The sequence below is a fragment of the Pholcus phalangioides genome, unplaced genomic scaffold, assembly GCF_987345545.1.
Source record: "Pholcus phalangioides strain wild (caught in Gottingen) unplaced genomic scaffold, Ppha-v1.0 ptg000017l_1, whole genome shotgun sequence".
NCBI lineage: Eukaryota > Metazoa > Arthropoda > Arachnida > Araneae > Pholcidae > Pholcus > Pholcus phalangioides.
Genome location: NW_028301610.1, coordinates 32412456 through 32439276, shown reverse-complemented (window position 1 = coordinate 32439276; position 26821 = coordinate 32412456). Strand labels below are relative to the sequence as shown.

The window sequence follows — 26821 nt, the reverse complement described above, 5'->3', positions numbered from 1 at the left end:
TAGCAAGAAAAAAAATTTTTGAACCTATTTTTGGTTACATTTCAGGAAAGAAAACAACTTGATTTGTGAAAAACAGGAGGGAAGAAAATATTTCAAATTGCTTTTTGTGTGGAAGTAATCAACTTTTTTTGTCAACAATCTTCATTGCATTAAGAAAATACAAACAACTTATTCACAAAAAAAATTATATAAAAATATTTATTATGTCAAACCTGTGAAATATATATACCAATAGCAAAAAACTATACTCACTCTGAAGTACTAGTAACAAAAACATCAGGATCTGAATTGCCTGAAGTACAGCTCAACTCTGCATTAGAAGCTGAAAAAAGTATTATGAAAATCACACATAATAAAAAATTGGTAAAAAACACTAAATAAAAATATCACTTAACAAAAACAATCAGAACATAATGATTTTTAAGGAAACAGTTATTTTCCGGATATTATGCTGAGGTGAGCTCGGAAAGAAAAGTCATCACGTCTCCGCCGGGACTCGAACCCAGGCCTCTTGCATACCGGGCAAGCATGCTACCATCTACACCACTGGAGACACATGAATCTGCCTTCCTGAGATGTGATGACTTTTCTTTCCGAGCTCACCTCAGCATAATATCCGGAAAATAACTGTTTCCTTGATATCTCTGGCTGAGAAAGAAGCCATCTATATCTCTCTAAACCGTCCCACCCGGGGGCCATTTCCTGAAGTTAAGAAAGGCTACTAATGCCTCTACTTCAACGCCTCACGACACAGTGCGTGAAATTAGGAAGGTAGATTCATGTGTCTCCAGTGGTGTAGATGGTAGCATGCTTGCCCGGTATGCAAGAGGCCTGGGTTCGAGTCCCGGCGGAGACGTGATGACTTTTCTTTCCGAGCTCACCTCAGCATAATATCCGGAAAATAACTGTTTCCTTGATATCTCTGACTGAGAAAGAAGCCATCTATATCTCTATAATGATTTTTATTTATCACAATTTCTTATAATAAAGCTACAGCTTATATAACTTTAACAGATAATTTCAAGCTGTTATGTTTCATTCAAAGCAAAGGCCTATCCAATAACATTTCTTTCTGACTTTGATTGTATTATAGGAATCTAATAAATTTTATGAGCATTTTTTATGTACTTTAATTTCCTGTACTAAAGCTATGCCTTATATAGCTTTGAAAGCTAAATGCTAATTTTTAGCTCACGCTGCTAAATTCAAAGCAGCAGTCTAACAGGTTTCCTTCACATTACACGATTTCCTATAATGCAATTTTTAAAAGGTGATTTTAAGAATTCTAACCTGCAAAATTCGGCTGAGAGTTTGACTTCAATCCTAGAAATGGGCTTGCAAATTGAAGATATATATAACATAGTTAAATCCTATTATGATGAAATACGTTGGATTTTATGAAGTAGCCGAGACAAATATGAGAGAAATTCTCAGATACAACTCCCTAGATCTCACTGATGAAAAACGTTTGGGAACACATTGACAATGCCACGAGAAATTTAATCGATTTAAAAAGCAGTACGAGTGAAACTAGAATTTTCATATTTGTGAAAAATACATGGAATTCTCTTGCTTTGCTGCTAAAATTTTTATACGGAGACAAATCAAATGCTGCTTGTCAGTCAGATCTCGACTGCTTCATTAAAAAGATATAATTTAAATTTAAATGCTAAACTGTAACTTTAAGTGTTAAAATTCACTCACTTTACATGATTTTGTCTTATGCGACTATTTTGTGGAATAAATTAATCGCATAAAGTGAGGGATGCCTATACAAAAACTTTTCTTTCTGATTTTTAAGGAAATTAAAAAAAATTAATTTCACTCTAGGATAAAATTTCCAGTGTATTCAATCAGTAATGTGTTATATTTTAAAATAAAAATTAAAAAAGGGCAAGTTAAACACACAAAATTTTATTTTATATGCAAATGTTACTATTTTTGTTAGTCCTTAAATGAAAATTATGCATAGCTTATCAAATCTGCAGCATACAAAAAAAGTTGCTGCATTTCCACAAAAACTTTTTCTTGCCCATTTTTCCGGGTGTGCTTTATTTACCAAAAATTATGATTATGCTTTTTAATTTAGTTAAAAATTAAACTCTTTTATTCCAGAACAATATTTCACCAGTAATGTTAGCTGTAAAAAATACTTGATTTCTTTTATAAAAACGTGATTTTAATTTTATTTCATTTCTTAAGCTATTTCATGAAAATTACATGCAGTGTATACACTCAGTTGCCGAAAAATTAGGAACACCCCTCACTGAAACGTCGACTCATCCATGCAGCACTTGTGCTGATGTCATAAACCGGATTTGCTGATAAAAAGCTTTCTCCAGGTCAGAAGCACCAGTTAACATTGCAATTTGCCTGTTCATGAGGAAAACGAGATTCGAGTGACTTTGATTGTGGGTAACAGAAGGGGCAGTTACAGTATCTCTGAAGCTGCTAACCATCTTGGTTTTTCTTATATAACAGTATCTTGAGTCTTCAAAAACTAGCAGCTAAGCCAAAAAAAAATTGAGCGGAAAGCTGAATGGTTGGCAGAAATCGCTTGATAATGAAAGAGGTGCCAGGCAACTGACATGCATCCTGTGCAGCAACAGAAGAGCTGCAGCACAATACAAATTGAGATCATAGCAAAGCATATCCATATGCTCTACAAGACGGACCTTAAAACAAATTGGTTTTAATAGTCAGCGACCAACAACAGTCTTTTTGATTTCGCTGCAAAACCAAAGAAAACTGCTTTTGTGGGCTAGAGAATGCCGAAATTTGACACTTGATGAATGGATGAAGGTTGTCTGGTCTGACGAGTCAAGATTTCTTCCCCATGATGTTAATGGCAGGATCTATGTGTAGTGCAAACAGCACGAAGCTATGGATCCGGCATGCCACATAACAACTGTTTAAGCGGTTGGCGACAGAATCACGGTCTGGGAGCATTTTCCTGGTATACTATTGTTCCCTTATTTCTATTGGATACATCCATCAATGCCAGTGCTAACCTCCACATTATTGCTGACCATGGTGCACCCGTTTATGACCGTAATGTTGGCCATTTCCAGTAGCACAATGCACCCTCCCACAGGGATGTAATTATCTGATTGGTTTCAGGAACATGAGCCAGAGTTTCAATTGCTCCAATTTCCACATCAGTCACCCAATCTCAACCCAATTGAGGATTTGTGGGAAAAGGTTGAAAGGTCAGTTAAAAGCTCCGAAACACCTTCTAATCTGAGGGAATTAATAGCTGCCAAGATGATTGGTAAGTATATACAACAGATTTAATAACATTTACCGTAACATATATACACAAAGCTGCGACATGTAAAAACCAGCCACATAAAACATACACGCACTAAATTAGTTGTCTGTTGAATAGTTTCAGATGCTTCACTGATACTCAGGTTCAGAAAGATTGAAAAATAATGGTATGGACGATGACTAGACAAATTTCTGAACTTTAAGAATTTCTTTTTCAGTAGCAAAAGAAATATTCAAACATAAATACAAGGCCACGACAGACAAAATGCTCAACAAGGTGGCTGAGAAAAAGATGCCCATAACAAATATGGATGTCATATATTTATAAAATACAGCAACCCAGTACAAAACAAAAAATATCTTAGAGCAGAGGTTGCTTGCTTCAGGAGCAGTATTCCGCAATACACATCTATATGCAAATGCATGATTTATGCCTCAAAATTCAATACCATCCTTCAAATTTTGGGGTTTTATTTTTTCTCAAGTAGAGTTATTTCTCATTGATAAAAAATACCCCTTAACATTTGGGAGAAGAGTGAAATTACTCTTCACAATTATATGTTCGGATAACACTGTTACAGAGTTACTAGGTTGAAATGAATGGGGGGAAAAGAGGAGTAACCACAATCACAGAATAAATTAGTGTGAAATAATATAAGAGTGATAATGGCGAGGAAAATTCATGAGAATGTAATGGTCATATGGATGAAGGGAAATGTTGCCAGATTTTTGAGAATAATGGTGTACTTTTCAAGTTGTTGAAGAGTTGGAAAATCCAAATGATATTGAATGATTCTTAAAAATCTTGTCGACTAAGTAATCTTAGTCGACAAAAAAGTACATCAATCTCAGAAAGTGGAACAGTGGTTAAATTCTAGATTAGTTACGCTCATTTAAATGAATTTTAATGCCACATTTAGTTTGGCCTATACGTTATTAGCTACATCAGCATGAAAAAAGTTTATTTTATATTCATTTTATCATGCATATATTTAAAGTAAACATTAAATAAATAAGATATAATTAATCACAGTCATACTTTTTATTCACAAATTATTAAAAAATATGCATTATACATTGTCATGTGTATATATATTGTTTATAATTTTTGTGATTGTGTGTTTTTAATTGGGTTGCTGAATTTTTGAAATATATGACATCCATATTTGTTATGGGCATCTTTTTCTCAGCCACCTCGTTAGGCATCTTGCCTGTTGTGGCGTTGTATTTGTATTTATGAATAAGATATAATTAACGATTGCAGGGCTCCCACTCAAAAAATTAGAAAAGTAGGAAAAGCAAGAGTAAAAAGTAGGATGGGGTCTAGACAACATAATCATAGCATTACAAAAACAAATCCCAAAAAATTTTTTATTTAAAATTAATTTCCCATAATACTATTTCAGTATCCTATAAAATTGACTCAGAACAAAGCAAAATGACAGAAATGACTTGGTTACAAAACAAATTTTGGCCAAAACAGTGTACTAGCAACCACAGATAATTCTGTTCTATTCCTCCTCACAATATAAATTACATTCTGTCAACTCTCTCCACAATGCACAGCAAATTATGAAGACATGTTATTTTAAAAATGATGCTCCTTCCAGACCATTTTCAAAAGCACAGTGCAAAATGTGTAAATTACAAGATCTGATGTAAATAAGCCAAGGTGAAACGAATGATTTTACTGTGTGTGATGTCCATCATTTTTTTAAACGGATGTTTACACTTTATTGATCAATACCAGTGTAATCATTTTTGACAAATGAAGCACTTCCATTTGTAGCTCTTTGCTGAGCATTGTAAATATTGCTTATGCCTTAAAAATACAGAAGATAATTGAATGCTACTGGGTAGCATCAGAGTCATCAAACCTGAAATAAGCCTATGTATCCAACTGCTTTGTAATGCAAACTATTGTTTCCCCTATACACCAAATGTGGACTATAATTTTGAATGATGAATGTTAGTTACTGTCCAAGACCATGAAGTAGTAAATGCAAAATTATTTTTTCCATCCAGACAGAAGTTTTTTAATCACTTCTCTACTTGTTGAACCCTTAGACAAAGTTATATAAAAAATTAATAAACCAAATGATCCACATACACCCTCCCCCCTTCCAAATAAATTTGAGAACAACACAATTTCTGCTTTGGCAGAATCATTAGTTGCAATCTACAACATTTATAATATTTGGCAATATATCCATGATTTCCTGCTCAATTGAAATCAATTACACAAATTTTGTTGATAGAATTTGGTAAAAAAGTAAGATAAGTGGGAGCCCTGCAATTGTAACGATCCTGAAGATTGTCCAGCATCCAAGTGTCATACGTCCAAACATCCTGTACCCATTATTTTATTGTTATAAAATCAGCATTGCTATACAATTTCTTGAGTAATTATGATTAAAGCCTGATTTATGAAAACAGTTCCTGATCATGTGTTACAAAACTTGTTCCTATCTTTGCTAATCATTCGAAAGGTGTCAAGGACATCACTCAAAAATGTTTGCGATTTTGATTCACAATCTTAATCCGTTGAACAATATTAAAAAAAACAATTATCAATAAAAATCAAAAATTTCCTAATTATCATTGTGAAAATTTTTATACATACAAGTCATTTCTAAAATAGCTAATCAATGATCCAAATCTTTTTGCTGGTTTCATACAGAACAAATGTTTTCATGAATTTTTTTTATAAAATTACTACAAACCATGAAAAATATCATTATATCTGAAGTTGTTGCATTTAATGGATATTAGGAACCAGAAATCATTTACATAATTCTCTATGAAAGTGGTTCCCAAAGTGTGGGGCTCCAAGGGAACTGCAGGTCAAAAATGTTGATGAGAGTTTGCAATATTGATGTCTGCCTGCTCAAAGCTTTGGCGTGGTTCTTTTTCTAGGCTACAGCCACATGGCCAATTTTTGAAGCTAGACATAAAGCAGATTTTCATGCAGCTCATACGCCTGGCCACATGTGCGTGATTGTACCATTAAATTGAAGCAAGTCTGTTGACATCACTGTCTGCTCCTATTGGCTGTTCCATTACAATAGTACCTCAAGATGTATACAGAGCTTGAATTACTCCACTTACTAATGATCACACACTTTACTCTTTTTACTTAACTTAATTTATTGTTTTTCACAGCATTTTAAGATTGTATTCATTATACACGAGGCAATCAATTTAACTGAATAGTAATTTAATTGCTACAAATGTTGCATAATCTGTTCATTGGCAAACGCAGTCAATGACAGTATTTTCACTGCCATCACTAGGCTAATCAAAAATTAAGCAAACAGATAAAAAAAATGGAAACTGTACTCTTACTTAATAGAAAATTCAAAGAAAATTAAAACAATAATGAATATTTGTTAAATCTACATTTACACAAAAATTGCCACGTTTTTAAGACAAATAAATCACACTGGTCGAATGGTCGACGCGTTTCGGCTCTTCAATGGAGAGCCGTCATCAGGACCTCGTGGTCAGAACTCACACGAATGAAGAGTGATGTTTACGTCTGGTCGTCCGAAGAGTTCGCCTTTGTATTTGCTGCGTCCGAGTGGTCTTTGGATGCGAATTGGGGAGCCATCTGTTGTAAAGTGTTGGCTCCCCAATTCGCATCCAAAGACCACTCGGACGCAGCAAATACAAAGGCGAACTCTTCGGACGACCAGACGTAAACATTACTCTTCATTCGTGTGAGTTCTGACCACGAGGTCCTGATGACGGCTCTCCATTGAAGAGCCGAAACGCGTCGACCATTCGACCAGTGTGATTTATTTGTCTTAAAAACGTGGCAATTTTTGTGTAAATTAAAACCAGGCAAAGTTACTCATTTTTTGTGATAATATTTGTTAAATCATTTGAAATGCTTTTTTCCAAGATATTATTTCAGAACAAAAATATGAAAGAATAGATGTCGCCATAAAAAACTTAAAATTTGTTACAGTAACTTCAGATACTCTGTTTTGAAGAGTCTCACAAAACTGAATACAGCAGTTAATAAAACTGAAACACTCTATTACAGTAAACCTCTCTTTTGCGGACACTGGTGGGGCAAAAACATTTGCCCGTAAAAGAAGGGTGACCATTAATCAGGGGTTTAAAATGTATACCTTTGTTATACACAGAGAAATTATTTCCATATAGAAGACGGGCGACCGCCTCTAAGAGGGGTGTTACTGCATTTTGAAAACTTGTGTTTTTCATGTCTTCAAGTAATTTAAAATTTTACATGTTATTGACAACGATACAAATATTGATCAGTAAGTTATTTTTTATATTTTTGTCTAAATGATTTTGGGGGGGGGGGGGACTTATGCTGTAGCTTTTTACTTTTTGCAAGTCCACTGGAAAAATAAAGAAAATAAAATCAGTTTTATGGCATGAAACGAATTTAGAAAATTACTTCAATCAGATGAACTCCCAGTGCAGCAATTTCCTAATGAAAAGTATTTAACAAAAAAATGTACATTCAGACCCAAATTTTAGCAAACATTTTTAAACATTTTAAATTGTTAATTTAATTGTTAAATTAAAAATTTTTTTAGAAAGTAATAAAATTAAGGATGGAAGTAATCCAACCCACACGTCATATAGATGTTCCTATAAAATTTCGCAATGATCATGGAAGTAGTTTTTCTTCCTATTTAAAAAAAATCCTGATTCTTCACATCATACAAACTCCAGTACTTTTCAGTAACTGAAATTATTTTGATTATTAGATGTTCCATTTCTAAATGGAAGGGAAAAAAGATAACCACAGTATGTTCAAATCACTCATGCAGCCACTCCAACTGGCAAGAGAACTCCTGCTCCACACCTGTGTGGCTGTATCCTTAAACTACCCTGGGGAGCCACAGATGAGTATTGACAGGGCATGAGTTTGAAAATGACTGCTTTACAGGAATCTGCAATGACTGGCACCTATTGACATTATATCCGAGGTGTTTTAATTTATTTAATTTATGACATGAATGTCGCTCTTCACTTGTTAATACAAGATATACTGAAGACTGGATGTTGTGAAGATATTTATTATTTGAGATGTTAATTTTTTTAAGGAAGGAAAAACTCATCTCTGCCTCTACCGGGAGTCAAACCCGGGTCCTTCGATTGCCGGACGAGTGCTCTGACCACTAAGCTATAGAGGAGATAGAGATTTTCCTTCGCTAGAGCGTATATATGTGCCGAACGGAACCGTGCAATGGACGGTTCCGTTTCCTTAAAAAAATTAACATCTCAAATAATAAATATCTTCACAACATCCAGTCTTCAGTATATCTTGTATTAACAAGTGAAGAGCGAAATTCATGTCATATATATAGCCATCTGGTGGCTCGTCGTCCATGAGCTATTGGCTGATCGGTTCACCGTCCATTGCACGGTTCCGTTCGGCACATATATTTTTATGCTCTAGCGAAGGAAAATCTCTATCTCCTCTATAGCTTAGTGGTCAGAGCACTCGTCCAGCAATCGAGGGACCCGGGTTCGACTCCCGGTAGAGGCAGAGATGAGTTTTTCCTTAGCATCTCAAATAATAAATATCTTCACAACATCCAGTCTTCAGTATATCTTGTATTATTTAATTTAGACTGATTTCAATCTCCCAAGCTATAACACAAGTAGCATTTTTTTCTGGTTTTTCTCAATTCAAGTATATTACCATATTTCTTGTCCTATCCACCACATGGGTATAAGTACTACAATCAGTAAAAAAAATATTTTTTTTTTTCAACATAACATAAGTGCCCTATTTAAATATCTGGCAGCACCTTTCCAGAATGAAATTAAATCCATTACATTCCAGTAATCACTGTTTATCTATATTCTACAAACAAATATTTGTTGGAAAATGTTTGCTAATGTTCAAAGCCAATCCCAAGCAGGTTGAAATGTCTCATTTCACACATTAATAGCTATTAGAATATTATACTATAATTTTCAGAGTTACTTTTTTCAAGATTGTTTTTCAAAACCAAAAGTAACATAGGCACCACCAGCCTTCAATTTCTTTTTTAGACATGAGTGCTAAGACAAGATTAGTCAAGAAATACAGTGCTATCTTGTTCCTAATATAATTTTCTTCAGATATCATTATAAAATCTCTCTCTAATTGTTACATGAGATTATCCATAGGGCTTAACATATGAAAAAAACATTTGGTTGTAACAACAGAATGAGTTTTATATTAATCTATACATAAATATATTTTATTTGTGCACATTTCATAGTTATCAGTTATATATATATTAAATCTAGTTTAGCAATGGAAAGGAATAAAAAAATTATTTGTTTGAAATGTTCAAAACCCTTTGATTGGTGACAAGAATCTTTTCAGATTGAGCGCGTAGACCTATTCTTGCGTAAATTAAGATGTTAAAATGGAAGATTTTCAGATGCTGGAAAGGTGGAAAGTCACACACCATGGATAAAATATTTGAGCGAACATCTGCTAGTAAGTGGAGAGGGGGTATGTCCATTGCTTGGCTGGGATCAGCCATTAGCTTCTATATATCTGTGGCGCGCGCTTTCTCGTGACGATCGCAGCGCCACAGTACCGCCACAGTATAGTAAGATAAATTTATTCACACAGAGGTGTTACAACCTTGTCGAGCGCCGGAAGAAGAAGCAATAATTCTTTTCTTTCTCCACGGACGCGCGCGCTTTCTCGTGACGATCGCAGCGCCACATATCTGTTCACACACACAGCAGCTCACAAGAGTCTGCTTGCCTCTAGTATACTTGTGGGAATCATCAGGTTCTGTATAATAAACAATTTTGTCCATTGCCAAGTAAATTTTTCTTATAGGAAAGACATTTTTTTATTTCCTTCCGAACAGCAGCAATAAATTTGAAGATGAACTTAATGCTGTATCCATGTGAATTCAGCAGCAACACCCAACTTTTGTTATGTCTCTTGAATTAAATTTGTTGTTTCAATACAATCATTACAACTCTGAAAAATTATTTCTCACATATGAGCTCCTAGTATTACTATCTGGATGGCAGCAATTTTAGAGCTGTTATTATAAAAAAAAAACAATAATCATAATAAAGCATAATGAAATACCATTTAATTTTTATTTAAAGAAGCAAAGGGAAAAAAAATAAATTACATGCCATGAACACATTTCCTGATATTAAAATTAAAAGAAACACAGAAGTGGGATATTAAAATAAAAGTAAATAACATTTACCAGATTTGACAGATTCAGATGTTTCCATTTCCATAGTAGATGAACTTACACCCTCTTGGCTAGAAGAGGAGCGTATAAATTAATAACTTATATATGATATCATATTAAAAACATTTTATCATTTTATGAATTTCATATAACAATACGCCAAAAATCCTGGTTGCATAGATGGATATTTGGATGACCCATATATGCACATCCAGCTGTTACCTCCCTACACTGGGATCAGGCAATGGAAATTGATGTGACAATTGGGTATGTGGGGGTGCTCTCGTCACTATCTGGCCAAACCACTCAAGCAATTCTAAGGGATACACAGGGGAACTCAGACAACAGCGGAATAGAGTAGGAAATTTGCAAAGGATGTAGCAAACACCCGATCAAATAATACTGACGAAATCAAAGATGAGCAGGTAGATCAATTTCATGTCTAACAACCCTCCTACCAAATATATATAACACTGACAAAATCTCCCAATCATAAATAAGCACTGTAAATCAAACTAGCACAACGCATAAATATGGACTTAATTCTTGACTTTGCATTACTTCTGAAGATGCTCAGCGCTAGAGTAAGTGAATCATTTAATGAAAATCCTGACCCACTGGGACCATATGAATGAGAGCAGCTAAAACAAACTATTAATAAATATCTTCTTTATAAAATATTGTAAATAAAAGCTCAAATGGAATAATTATCTTACAATACAAACTTTTCTTTTGACAAATATGAAAGTTCTAAAATTGTCATGCATCAGTCGATAAGAAAAAAAAAAATTCCTCCTATCAACAGCAAAGCATACATATGAAAATGTTAATTTTTAGTTCAAATCCAGTTTAAAACATTATGCAATAAGATATCACCATTTGAAAAATATTTACTTCCAAAACTCTAAAATTAAACATTTTTAAAGTCTAAGTTAAAGACAAATGTCCCAATGTGATATTTTCTAAATAAGCCCTTCAAGGGTTTTAAAAACTGGTTTACAGGCAGAGTGAAGCCTTAAAACTCTTCATTTCCGCTGCAGACACCACATATCCTGAAAAAGTACAAGCACTAAACTTTTATTGCCTTATGTTATATCACCATGTTATATATCCCCTCAATACAAGGTTAGTTTTCTACAGAGTTTTGAAAGGAAGGGGAGGGTAAAATGAACTGCACTAATTGTAAAAAAATTTCACAGGCTATTTAATTATTTTTCATAACAGAATTGACCTTTTCCAAAATCTGTCCCTTGTGTGTACAAGTAAATCAACAAACATTCTCGAGAGCAGGTAGAAACAACCCACCGAGAGAGATGCAAACTGAAAACTTCAGTTCACATCTTTGGAAATAAAAACATAAAGAGGAGTTTAAACCAAAATTTGTCAACCTCACAAGCCTGTGAGTGTAATGCTAGTCAAAGGAATCAATTTATGAAAATGCTGGTATGCTCTTAATGCATTTCTGGTATTCTTGTTAAGAATTTATCATTGCAAATAGTGATTGTATTGTATTGATAAAAGTTAATATTGTGTACACCATGTTGGACATAGGCACAAGAACCTCAGGGGCCTAGGACCTCAATAAACTTTGAATTTTTCGGAAGGTTGAAGGTTCCCCTCCCTAAAACTCGTGAACGTACAATGCATGCCCCACCTAAAAATCATTGAATCCCATACACGTGAAGTCCAGGAACCCTGGCACCCAACCCCCAAATGTTTTCTGCATCGCTGACTGGATGTTTGGAAGATAAAAACAAAAACACACTAAATAAAGAGTTATCACATAATTATTACACCTACTATACAAAGTATAGATTTGGCAGCTTAAAATTCTATCATTCATAAGATAGTTAAAAATTGAAAAGAATTTTTGATTGAAAAATTAAAGAAAAATTTTTTTTTAAAAGGTCTGCACACCACACCTGTTTACCATGGCATACCATTTGTGTCATGTGACACACGTTGGCACCCCTCTTTAATGGAATAAAAATACATACAACAATGGCCCCTTTGCCCAATAAACAGGGTATCAAAAAGATCACAAGAGTGTGTCTATACAATAGAGGAAAATAAAACCACCTCAGCATAATGGAGGAAAAAAAAGAAACTGATGACAAGATAAAATGGAAAGCTGTAAGTGTAATATATAAATTTCACACACATGAAAACTTACCACTTGGCACCTGAACTGAATGCAGAAAAATTGCTGAAATCAGCCCAGTTATCCTGATCTGATGTTGAATTAGACTGCTCAGAAGTCCCCCACGGATCTTGAAGAGCAATTGGAGTAACATCCATTGGAACATTTTCTATAGGAGAATCCCATCCTGCTGGAAATATATTACACTTTGTTTACTTAATGACAAACATCAAACGCAATTACCATTAAATATCTTTTTTTTTTTTTCACAACAAAAAATTTATTCCCAACATTAACGATTGTTACTTGACATACTGAATATAAACCTATTGATTATATGCATTTCAAAAAAGTAGTTATATATATAGTGTATAGGTGAAGGAGTATGGCATTTTACTGGAGAACTGTTGACCCCAGAGGCATGCTTTCAATTAGAAAATGTATCAAATAACGTGTATAACTCAGATACATCATTTATGTCGCAAGGGGTTGCATAGTTATTGAAATACAAAAATTAACATTTTATACAGACATCCTGGCCTCAAAAACTCAATTGAAAAGTTGTTGCCCTTTCTCTTGATGGCAAAAAAAATCCATGTTTCTAAGTGCAATATTCACTGAGATATTCAAATTTAAAAAAATGGAGGAAAGTTTGGAAGAAAACATTAAATGCGGGCAAAAGTTTTACCCGGTTGATAAGATATCTTACTACCCCATCACAGTTAGGTACAAACAGGGCTTAACTAGAGGGGGTGGGGCAACTGTCCGGGTGACAAAATTTAGGGGAGGGCAGCAGTTTTATGTGGGAACTATAGAGGAACATGCACAACAGCTCCCACCTAAATTCATGCCAGAAATCAAACACACCAAAGGGTGTGATAATGGCTGTTTTAGGGATATTAGGGGAAAGGACCAGGATTTGATGGTAGGCTCTAACTAGGTCTTTTATGGGGGAAAAAAATTGTGTTTCAATAAAAACTTTCTTATTCTTTTCAATACAGGAGAAAGATTGGTGTGTGAATATATATCTACGTGGCGTATATGATACCTGCCGATGTCAAGACTTTGTCTAAATCATCAAGCCAGCGACCAATGTCAGATGCTCAACCAGGAGAGGAAGAAGAGTCAAGTACCATTTACCGACTGGGGATGGAATTATGTAGCAGCGCATACACTACCTCAGTCTTTGGCTATAAAATGAAGATCCTAATGATTCTTAGGACTTCTACACCTAACACTCCCGCTGGCCAGATGTTGCTAGTATGTTTATAAATACAACCTAAAATGCTCTTAACTTTGTTAACAAATTATGTTAGTTAATTGTTATTAATAAATAGTTGAGTTTCATCGCCTCAGGGTTATCTCCTGCATTTGATGTGATCCTTAAACACGTAAAAAAAACCTGAGAATATGGAGTCTTGCCGGAGTGGAAGTTTGTAGAGAATTCCATATGCTCCGCAGCAGAACAAAGAACACCATTATAAAATTATTGAATTTCAAAGTTGTGGCGGCGGGAAAAATAATGTTTGCCCTGGGTGTCAAAAATCATACTTACGGCCCTGGGTACACACTAGGGTGGAACAAAATATTTTTTTTTTCGAAATTGCCATTGTAATTTAATTTAAAATATGCCTTTTTATGTGAGGAAATGCTGCTCTTAATTTTTTTACCCAAAATTCAAACTTCTTGAGGTTCCTCATCACCCCTGAAGTTTTACGCATGTGTAGAATTCTGTAACATGACACAGCGGAGGAGGCTTTCCTATTCCCCTGAACACGTGATTCATTCAGTGACATCGATGTTTTTCCCTTGTTTTCAGTATTCATTTGCAATCTTACCCCTTGACTGAGAGGGTGTATAGCAGTCGAAATAATGACCAGAAGCTTTTATTGTTGTGACATTTTAGGAAATCCTAAAGAGTGGGATTCTCGGGTCTCGCCCACCTATGGCGATGTTATGCTTTGTTATTTGCTAACTCAATGCAATATGAAGGCACAACAATCAAGAAAAAATCCAGCTATTGCAGACATTCTTGAAATTATCATGCCAAAGATAGAAAATATTTGGAAAATTGCTCCAATTCCTACGTTTTCTCACTAATGGATATGCAAAATTTTCAGACTTTTACTGTAAATACAAGAATCTTCAGAAAATACGAAAGCAAGGAAAGATTCTCAAATTTTCAAGTTGAACTTGAAATCTTTTCAGTGCGAAGCGCGGAAATCGTTCGACATTGCAACATGCAAATGTGATTTTGAAGACTTTAAGTGTGACAAGTTGAGAAAGGTCCCAAATTTAGAATGAGATTTCTTGCAAGATCAAAGAAGTACACGAAAGATGGCCATTGGTCGAGTAGATGTCCTAACAACGAAGTTAATTGAAAAACAATGAACAAAGGAAAATGAAAATGGTATTCCATTTGAAGTCATCTCAAGAAGAAACGGCGGAAACTAGTTCATCAACCACTGAAAACTCATCTATATCCAACGATTCTGAGGAAAGTGATCTGTAGAGCAAGGGATATAAAGTCATCAATCCTACTTTTCGAAGCAAGATTTTAACACGAAGGAATTGATGGCGACCGGATGCGACGGGACTGTTACCAATACTGGTTATAAAAATGGTGTTATCAAATTAATAGAGAAAAAAATAGGCCAACCCTTGCAATGTCTTATTTGTCTCTTTCACTTTAATGAGTTACCTCTAAGGCATCTTGTGAAGCATCTAGATCAGTGATTCCCAATGTGGGCGTTAACGCCCCCTGGGGGGGGGCGATGGAATGTTCCAGGGGGTGGTAGAAGCTATGGGTATAACATGGGATTCTATGGGTTAGACTGTGTTGGGGGCGATGGGAGAAAAAAACTTCAACGTCCACCCCCAGAAAATTTATTGTTCTCATTACTCTCAGATGAGAATCTCATTTACAAAAAACTGGGAATCGAGAGAATTTTGAAAATTAGAAATGAAGGATTATCAGAAGCAGAAATCCGTACATTCCATGTTCCGAAAATAAACTTTTCTGCTAAGCACTATTCGGAACTATATGCATGGGATCAAGTACGAGTAAAAATCAGGAAATAAACCCACAAAAATTATCTGAACCTGTTTTTCCATCTATACAGAATTTTCCGTGTCACACACAAGTGGTTGAACGACTCGTAACTGAAGGATCTCTTGCTGTATCAACAACCCAGAGTCGTGAAAGCTTCATTGAAGCCAGAATAAAATCAAGGAGCACTCTTCCATCGTTTGAAAAAAAAGCGGACTATTTTGCAAAAAAAGTGAAATGTGATGACAGAGGGAGCAATAGAGGCATTCTCCTGTGTGACACCTATATCGTCAAACTATGTTCTTTTTTTGAATTTGGAACATGGTTAGAGGTTTGTCCCCCCCCCCCCCAAAAAAGGGCTTATTTTCATCGCCCTCAATCAATCACTATATTCGGAGTGCTTGAAAAATTCTCCTTTTAACTGTCATGACAGCTGCAAATAAGCCAATATGCTTGTCAGTTATAACATATATGGAAATCTTAACTTTTTTTATGTACAGGGCCATGTACAGCCACACCCGTTGTGCATCAGTAAAGACGGCTATGACACACAGAACAAAATATAGAGAACTCAGTTAACTTAATCTTTTAGATAATTAGTTTCTTGCAGTCTCTTTGAATTTAAAATCAACTTAGTTGGACTGAATAAGGCAGAAGAGTAGGTAAGTAAAACAGACAGTAACATTAAGTCAAAATGAGCAGCAATCACAGCAACGTGACAAAATATAATGTAAAAAAAAACCTAACGGACTATATTTGTAGAACTCTGTATTAACAATGTAATTCAAAAATCAGACCTTGAAATAATGCATTATATGACATAGACCTTCAGATAAAATATGAAATGAATAATTACAAATTCAGTAGGTCCCCTTGTTATGATAGATATTTTGGGATTTTTATTAGTACTACTGTAGAAAATGTAGCTAACATTAGGACCTAAGTAAAGTCGTCATTATATTGCTATATTTAAAAAAATTTGGCACTTCTTCTTAATCTTGAACATGTAGGATATTATGAGGGGCGTCACTGTACATAAATGTGAGTTATAGAAAATGAGAGACTATTCTGAATTTATGATCTAGTGTGATTCATCTCAACAAAGTTAAAGTAAAATAGAACATCTTTGGAATTGGCAATCATATCAGTGATTCATTCTTAAAAAATAAAATATAAATAACAATCAAAAATAGGCATTTTTTTTAAATCTCACCATCTTGGTTATCTACTTCCATCTTTGTTTCATCACTGCTCACTGTGATAGGATCGATTTTAGAACTAGGAACATTAGTATCATCCACATCATCAGAATCACTGCTGTTTCCTTCACTTTCTTTCCTAACATAATGAAAAACATATGATTGAACAACTTTGAAATGATATACTCTCACAAAAGTTAAAGGCAAAAATATTTACTGCATACATACCTTTCCCTCAAATTCATTTCATTTACTTCACTTTCTCTCACAGTGAATGGCTTTTCCTTCTCATCCCACACATCTTCATCACTATCTAACTCATCGCCTATTTCTGGCATTTGACTATTTTTCTCTCGACATACTTGCTCAAACAACTCAACATTACGCTGCAACTGCATAAAAGTTATAAAATACAAATCAACACAATAAATATAATAAATACACACAATTTCAGAACAGAAAAAAAAGTTTATGCTACAACTGACATGATTACTAATTAGGACCTTTCCCAGAATTTTAATTATAAATAGGAATAGTTTTTTTGCATTTGTTAATTAAATCATTGAAATTCTTCCTTTTAACCCTCAGAAGTGTTCCCATCATCCACAGATGATGAGCATAGTAGCCTGCTTGCTCAATCATCCTGCAATGATTAGAATATTTTTAAGCAGGAGGACCAGGTTCGATTCCTGGAGGAAACAACTAATTCTTTTTCCCCCAAGGTTTGTATTGGCATAAAACTTGATTATGCATATCCTACAGTTGAAACATCTGAGATTACATTTACATATTTTTAATGAACAACAGCTTACTTCAAAATATAATTATTAACTTTCAAAAAATATTATAGCGATGAGCTCCTCAGAATTTCTCCCTAACACATCTCTTTAAGTCAGATGACAATCTGATCTTCATACCTCTTCACTACACAAAAAAAACTACATATCTACCATGAAAAAAGAAAATCTGCCAGAATCCTCTGGGGCTACAATGATTAGAGCAGGGCTTTTCAACTAGTGTGCCACAAAAAATTTATAAAAAAAATTAACTAAATTTTCTATAGAAGTTCAAAACATAAGTGTATAAACGAAAATTAAGACTTATGTATTAAGATGGTTGTATACTTCAAACAACATACTCTCAGTAATGTAAAACAAATATTTGACCTGGCAAAGAATAGAATATTCTATAAAAAGCGTAAAAGTTACTAATTAGGACCTTTCCCAGAATTTTAATTACAAATAGGAATAGTTTTTTTGCATTTGTTAATTAAATCATTGAAATTCTTCTTTTTAACCCTCAAAAGTGTTCCCATCATCCACAGATGATGAGCATAGTAGCATGCTTGCTCAATCATCCTGTAATGATTAGAATATTTTTAAGATAAAATTCTTTAAATAGCGTATAGATTACGTACACATATATTCTGGCTTTAAATTATTATTTTTCTATTCTCTGACAGGATTGCTTTCACTGCATGGGAGAATATATTAGATTGAATAGTGGTAAAGTGCCTGCCTGCCCGTAATCACTATATTGTCAGTGATTGTAGGTTCAAATCCAGATTCTTGTATTTGTATTACACTTTTTTTCAATAGTATTGTATTTGCAAAGTCAGTTTGATTGCCACCTAACTTTCACAAAAAAAACCCTGAAAAAAGAGAAATTTTTTGTGCACTCTCGCAGAGAAAAAAAAAATCTTCCCAACTATTCTCGTCCCACAGCCAAAGAGTTGAAAATATTAATTTGAGTGTGCTGCGAAACAAAAAATTGAGAAAAGCTGGACAAGAGTGAAATAATATCATTGCTAATTATGCTAATTTACATATACTTGTGTGTAGTAGTAGATACTCAATAGAAGTCTATAAGTATCAGTGTTGTTTGGTTTAAACCTAGTTGGTTTTAACCAAGTTGTTTTTTCAAATAATCAAATAAAAGTGGCCAAAATATAATTTTTCACTTGAAAAATATATTGTTCATTATAAGCCAAAAAATTTTTCACTCTTACCACATTTTATATTCTTGGGGTCCATTCTGATGGTATAACTTTAATGGTATAACTGTGTGGGGTACACCTGTATTTATTATTTTAAAATCACTTACACTGTTATTAATTCTTACCAACTGTTTCCTATTTGTAATAAAAGATCTAAACCAGTAACGGGAAGGCCTCTTATTCCAATATTTTTAAGTTTTTCTAATAAAATATCCCAACTGACTGAATCAAATGCCTTGCTAATATCAATAAACACAGCTACCACCTTTTTATTATTTATATGATTTTTTATGTAATCCATAAATTTAGTAGTAGCCATTTCAGTGTTAATTTTTTCTCTAAAACCAAACTGACAATGCAAGTAATAATTAATAGCTTTTAAATAAGAATTAAGTTGTTTACCCCTTTTTCTATTAATTTTGACGTAACAGGTAATATTGAAATAGATCTGTACCAGGTGTACAAGTATGAAATGCGGATTTCAGAAAACAGATGGTGCACCAATGCAGTTTGTGCTATAAAGATTTGACACTGTGACATTTTGTTGTGTCATCAACAAGTGTCAGATGCGCACGAGTGATAAATTGGAAAAGTGTGTGCATAGTGTTGTATTCAATATGTCGAAAGTTATACTGAACAAAGAGCATTCGCGGACAGCATTAATTTTTTTGTTTTCATTTGAAGAAAACTGCTGCTGAATCATACCGATTACTTCGAGAAGCTTATGGTAAACATGCTCCATCGCAAGATACGTGTGAATGATGGTTTCTGTGTTTCAAAAGTGGCGACTTCAATGTTGCAGACAAGGAAAATGGAAAACCGCCAAAAAAAAAGATGTAGAATTGGAAGCATTGTTGGACAAAGATGATACTACACAGACACAAAAACAACTCGCAGAGCAATTGGGCGTTAGTCAACAAGCTGTTTTCAATAGCAATGCCCCATGACAACGTGAAATGCTCCTTGACAATGTTCAATGGTCAATGTGCAATGCTCCATCACATACAGCAAAAGCAGTTCGCGGCACGTTGGAAGCACTCAGCTGGAAGTTCTACCCTATGCGGCTTACTCACCAGACTTGGCTCCTTCCGATTACCACTTGTTTGCATTGATGGGTCACGCACTTTCTGAGCAACGCTTTGGTTCGTACGAAGATGTGAAAAAATAGCTTGATGAATGGTTCGCAGCAAAAGGGGAAGATTTTTACTGGCGTGGTATTCACAAATTTCAGGAAAGATGGGGGAAATGTATAACAAGCAATGGAGCATACTTTGAATAAAGCACTTTTTATCTTCTTCCGAATTTAACGTGTTTTTTTTAAAAAAAAAATCCGCATTTCATACTTGTACATCTGGTAGTTGTTTAAATCCTCTTTGTTACCAGTTTTTATATATGTATGTGACAATAGATTTCTTGAGTTCAGTAAAAAAAATTCCGGTACTTAAGAGATTTGTTGATCAGATGAATTATAACCGATGAGTGACGACGATAGATAATCTTGAGCATTCTGGGTGTTAAGCTGGTTTTCTATTATTTAGTGATTAAATTAAATTATCAAGTTGTGTGAAATCAATTTCTCGAAGAACAAATGAATTAATATTAGAATTTTCAATATGAGTAAAATTGCTCTCCTAATTTTATATCATCATTTTTCATTCGATCAATAAAATTGATATTAAAAGAGTTAGCTAGTCAGTGTGGATTATTATAATTTGGTAAAACGATATTTTTCTTATTTTTTATAAAGTTATTTATGAATTTCTATTGTTCTCTTTTATTTGATCCTAAAGTGAATTGCTCTTTAAAATAGTCATTTTTACATTTCTTTATTATTTTTTTTAACTAGCCTCATAGTGTTTATACTCAATTTTATAGTCAAGTCTAAATGGTTTTTTGCGGTGTTTAATATAAAATTTTTCTTTAATATTTATCATTTTGATCAAGTCGTTTGTAATCCAATCATTGTCTTGTTTCATTTTTGGATTTAATATATTTTTTTTTGTAAATAAATTAGAATTTAAATTGATGTTCAAAAAATATGTGTATAGGCATTATCAGTATGAGTTTCATCAAAGACACGTATAAAGTTCACATTTCTAATGAAATTATCAAATAGTTCATAGCAAATCCAGGATTTTTCCTTATATATTAAATTATTACCATTATTATTTGGTAAATGTTTTTTATGTAACCAATTAATAGACGGTGATCAGAAATCCCTGCATCATAAACTCCCATTTTACATTAAAATGCATTTTTAAATGAGCGGAAAAATACATGGTCAACATCAGATGAATTTGTAATTCCAATTCTCAAATGAGGAAAAACCATTTAAATAAAATAGATTCAAATAATCATTAACATCACTATCATCAATATTGTAAAGATTTATATTCATATCACCCATAATAACCATATCTGAGTTTTGATATTTATTCAAATATGTTTGAAGTTCCCTATTGAATTGATCAATGGTGAATTTATGAGATCTATAGATTAATGAGAAAATAATATTAAATTCACAAAATTTTAACGTCAATACTTCAGTTGTTAGGAACTGATTTGACATCAATTCAAACTTCATACCATTTTTGATAAATATGTAACCTCCAGATTGGTTATAATCACGACATTTATAATAACTATAATACCCTGGTATCATGCACATATTTACTTCAGTCTACTTTATCCAAATCTCAGTAAAACATATCAAAATTTTCATTAATGTATTTTAAGTAAACTAAAAAATTATCAAAATTTTTCCTCATACTTCTTATATTACAAAGAATATATGTATATTGCAATGACAGATTAGATACCATATTACAAGTGTTTAGAAATCCAGAAACAGAAACAGGCGAATCCAAGACAGCCAATTCAGCAACATCACGGTCTATATCAATATAATTTTCAGTTAACAAATCAACCATTGTTCACACACAGTTTTTATAATTCACTAATGTCTCTTATTTTAAGTATAGTGGATGTTTCAGACTGTCTCAGGAAGACCTTTCCACCTCTGGTCCAGGCAAACCTTTAGTTGTTTTCCTGCTTGAATTTTCTGGCAGCAAAGAATAATTGCTTGAGATACTTGGTCAAATGTTCATTGATGAAGACTCTCTGAAGTATGAAATTCTGGCTGATGACATCAGATTTCAAAGCTGGGTGTTTTTTAACAGCCTCAATCCAGATACGTTTAGATGACTCCTTGAATTTTACAATGATAGGTTTGGCTTTCACTTTTGAAAACAAAGGTACTCTGTGGGCTCTTTCTATCTGTTTCTTGGTTGATCTTAAGTTCGGTTTTTATTTGATCTAATATTTTCAAAAGGCATTCATTGACTTCCTCTGGTACACCATTAATTTCAATGTTATTGGCTTTGCTCCTATATCCAATTTCAGAGATGGATTCTTGAATTTCCACAATATTTTTATGAAGTTGTACATTTTCACTCTTCAACTTCATGTTTTCATTTCTAAGATGAGATCTCTTCACTTAAACATTTCACACACTACCATCAACTTCTTTTAATAATTCAATGTGATAATTCAAACCTTTAGTGATGTCCATTATCTCTCCCTTAAATCCTTCCATAGTCATATGGATTCTAGCAACTGAATTCTGCATCAATGTTTTATCTCTTGCTTAAATTTCTTCAAAGCATTTGCCACGCTAGATGGTTTTTCATTCTCAGATTCCTCATCATCTTCTTCGCAACTTTTACATATGTAATTATTATTATTTTTTTCTTCATTTTATAGAAAGCTGCCTCAGAAATTCCAATGCAAATTGGATGAAACAAATCCAAACATTTCTTGCATTTCAACAAGAAAGCTTCAGCTGAACATTTGCTGCAATTCATCTTGAAGGAAGGTACTTTGATTATTAATTTAATTAACAGATTTCGGAGTTTAAAAGAGCTTTTTGGATGCAAGTTCAATTTTTTGAATATAGATAGCGACGTAGTCTATCAAGGTTGATTTTCAAAGAAGGGTAACAAAGGAATTATTTTCTTTCATTCATTGATTATTTATTCAACTAATCATACTAGTAATAATATTTTTAAGCTATCGACATAGTTATACGTACTTACTAATCATTCAACACCTGTGTTTAAGAAAAAATATCACAAAAATAATTTTTTTAAGACAGCGTGAAGATAACGTGTTTTGTACACACCACTTCTGTTGCCACTCTTGATATATATGTATTTCATATTAAGTGTCTTAGTTATTTGACGTTATATACAGACGCCAAAAATTTCTCATTCTCACCAGATTTTCTAACCTTTGGCTACATTCTGATGCTCCATATTTAGCAAATTCATGAATAATTGCATCACACATCTAAATGTATAGTAGTGATGTATTATATATCTCACAGGGGTTTTCCCTTCACAAACAAGCAGCAATAGTAAAAACACCATCATGCTAGGGGCAGGTGGTCTTAAAATCTAATGAAGACACCAGCTGTCTCTAAAGGACAAAAACCAGTGTTCTCTCTAGTAGTTACATTTTACCTCAAAGACATTTTCATTTTCTTTCCCGTAAGTAGCATATCTCATAATATATATATAAAATCACCCAATCTTAATATTCAATAGGTTTTTCTTTATACTTTCCCCATTAAGCGCAGTTAATCAAGGTTCTACTGTATAGTAGTAACAGATTTATGAAAAATAATCAACTATACAAAGGGTGATTATAATTAAAGTTTTGATTCCAAAACTATACAATAAAAAATACTAGTCAGAATGGCTTGAAAATTTGCATGGATACTCGTCAAGCAATGGAAATTTCTTTGGCAAAAGAAAAGAAAAAAAGTGCAAGTAGTGCGGAATGTGTAAGTAGATGATGGTGTACTTGGAAAGCAGTAGAATCTACTTTGTGCAACCATATCATTTTGGCAATTCAACAGCATCAGTGCGTGGACAGCACAACTTTAATCAGGATGCACATTGCAATACCAGCAAAAACAGCTGCTGAAGAACAATTTTGACAATAAAAGGATAACAATATCCGGCTGGCCGTCAGTTCCCTGACCTTAACCCATTGATGTTGGTTGGAAAGAAAATTTGCCATTCGAAATTGCAAACTTTGGTGGATTGCAAGCACATCCACATCATGACCATGGCATACTCTGCTCTGTTGTTGAACAAACATTTTTGTTGTAGGTATTTGTTAAATTTTTCATTTTTGTGATGTTTCCTTGAATTATGAAATCATGCGAATTATTTTGCTCTGTCTGGCTACTTTTTAATTCTGAGAGCAAATTTCCCATGTGTTGGATGAGTAGTGTCGTTAAAATTTTACATTTCAAAGTATTTTTTCCTCTTTGCCATATAGAATTCCATTGCTTTAGGAATATTCATTTAAATTTTCAAGTCATTCTGACAATTCTTGTTTCTTTACAATGCTTTGAAATCAGAACTTCAGTTATATAATCACCTTGTATATCGTAAATAAATGCTAATTAATCTGCATTATTTATGCTTCATTAAATACATTATATTCACCTAAATTTTATCACATACACAGTTTTTGCTAAATAGCTTCCTAACTAAGCACATTGAAAGTAACTGAAGAAAATATCTTCATTATGTGATTCATAATAACATTAGGAATTTTCAAACACAAAGTAATTCATTGAGTTAAGTAAAAAATGATTAAGTTGTAAAAATGGTTTTTGTTAAAATGTAATTAATATGTAAATAGTGTTAATTACATTAATAAACATTTTATTTTAATTATTAGAAGTTTGAATAATTCTTCAGAAATTTTACTATGTTAATGTTATTTAGATAAAAAAAAACCCTTTTTTTTCAACCCTGCCAACAGCACACAAACTTGACAAATTAACAAATTCACACCTTTTAGAAACCAATTTTAAAAAAAAAGTTTTTTACCAACCCTGATAATTATCAATTATCATTCCAAATTAATTTGAAGTATACAATTACCATCAACTTAATAATTATACAATAAAGTAATCAAATATTTTATATACAGGTATGTTTCACTTCACGTGATTTTGCTATAATGAAATTTTGAAAAGTTGATTATTGAAATTGCAACCTGCAAAATTTGGTGTGTAGTTTGATTTTAATCCTCTAAACGAGCTTGCAAATTAGAGATGAAACAATTAAAATCCATTCGATTTGTTGATGTACATGAGACATATGGAAGAAATGCTCAAATCCATCTAACCAGACATCCAGATAATGAGCATCTTTTCGTAACACACAGACAATGCCATCAGAATTTTAAAGAAAACAATCCTAACGAATCTATAATTGTCATATTTGCGAGGGATATTCAAAATTCTCTAGCTTTGCTTCTAAAATTTTTATAAAGAAACAAAGAATACTTCTAGTCAACTGATTTTCGACTGCTTTAATTAAAAAAGTTATCAGCCAATTATACCAGGCTTTTCAGGAAAGAAAAAACATCCACATTCACTAGAATCAATCAGAGGTAGTGGAAACAGAAATGAAAAGTACTAATTAAATTTATTCATATAGCCTGGGGAATTGTATGTGTATGATGTGCTTTATTTATAAGTTTAAGTAATTAATTTATTAAAAAAAAATTGTTTCGCTGCTGGAGAAGTTGGGCTTATTTATATCTTTCTGAAGAAAACCCCCCCAATCCCTATTTTACTCATTTTAAATTCTACTCACTTTACGTAATGTCGTTTTACATGATCATTTTGCCGAACCAATTTATCGCATAAAGTGAAGGACGCCTGTATACTGTATATTATTTGAGCAAAACTTTAATGATCTTAATTAACTTTTAATGATAATTTCATACACGGTTATAAAAATTAAAGCTCACCAGGTAATCTTCAGAAAGGCGAAAATGGACATTTGCCATGCGATTGAGTTGTCCCCTATAACAAAGAAAATTTACTGAATACATTCAATTTTTTTATTGACAATAAAAGAACTTATTTTGAGAATTCTATCAAAATTTATTTTATAATTTTCATACACACATATACAGAGCACATAGTGCTCTACTATATGTGTGTATGTATGTGTGTGTATAAGTACATATACACCCCTTTAACTTTTAAACAAATAATTTCAGACACTTTCAATAAGAAAAAATTCAATTCATGAGAATATTTCAAATATGTCATTTAATTTTCAAGGGGCTGAATAAAATATGAAATTTAAAATTTCATACGATTCCTCTATCCCGGAACTTCTAATTTATAAAAAAAATTGCCCTGCTAATATACAGCAAAAACTTTTTATGTTTGTAAGGGTAATATTAGCAGAGGCATTTAATTTTGAATATTGTGATTTTCATAGTCAAGCATAAAATGTTGGCACCAAAAAAGGCATGGTAAATTAATGACTATCAGAAAAACAATGTTGAATGTAGATCCATTTTTTTAATGACTAAAAACATTTTGAATTGTGAAATAAACAAAGATTTAAGCGAAGGTCTTGTGCATGCATGTAACAGTTTAACATGAATAGATATAATATGGGGTCTGGGTTACAATTCTGACAACCCAATATTCCAACAGCCAGGGCTGTTTGGTTTGAACAATGTTGGTTTTAACCTTCAAAAATCACATAAAAGTGGCCTAAATATAATTTTTTCCCTTCTATAAAATGTCATATTAGTTCTTTACTAGAGAAAATTTTTCATCCTTATTACATTTTCTAACCTTGGAATACATTCTGGTGATGTATTTTGAAGTGGTATAAGATGGTACATAAGTGGTTTTTTCCCGAAAAATTGTGTAAAAAAGTGGTCTGAATATATATACATGTATATTTCATATAAAGTATCTTAATTACCTGAAAGTTATACACGTAGCCAAAATTTCTCATTCTTACCATATTTTCTAACACTGGGCTACATTCTGATGCTCTATCAAGTGCATGAATGAGGATTGCATCACACATTTTATATGTTGTGGGATATTTATTATCTCATACT

At 33.1% G+C, this 26821-nt stretch overlaps 1 protein-coding gene and 1 non-coding gene across 3 annotated transcripts in view; one reads left to right on the top strand and one right to left on the bottom strand.

Annotated features, from left to right (window-relative positions):
* Window positions 1-26821, bottom strand: part of fmt (phosphatase 6 regulatory subunit 1-like protein fmt) — a 143674-nt gene that overhangs the window by 3712 nt on the left and 113141 nt on the right. Inside the window, exons 17-22 of one of the 2 annotated variants that reach the window (XM_089247105.1) lie at window positions 25700-25754; window positions 17095-17258; window positions 16881-17005; window positions 12652-12808; window positions 10491-10549; window positions 253-322 (exon numbers count right to left, since the gene is read on the bottom strand). In XM_089247105.1, the coding sequence (XP_089103231.1) occupies window positions 253-322; window positions 10491-10549; window positions 12652-12808; window positions 16881-17005; window positions 17095-17258; window positions 25700-25754 (630 nt within the window). The remainder of the gene's footprint in view (window positions 1-252; window positions 323-10490; window positions 10550-12651; window positions 12809-16880; window positions 17006-17094; window positions 17259-25699; window positions 25755-26821) is intronic. The other variant, XM_089247106.1, reaches the window with a different exon arrangement.
* On the top strand, window positions 8729-8800 carry TRNAA-AGC (transfer RNA alanine (anticodon AGC)). Its single transcript has one exon. It is a non-coding gene; the product is annotated as a tRNA-Ala (tRNA).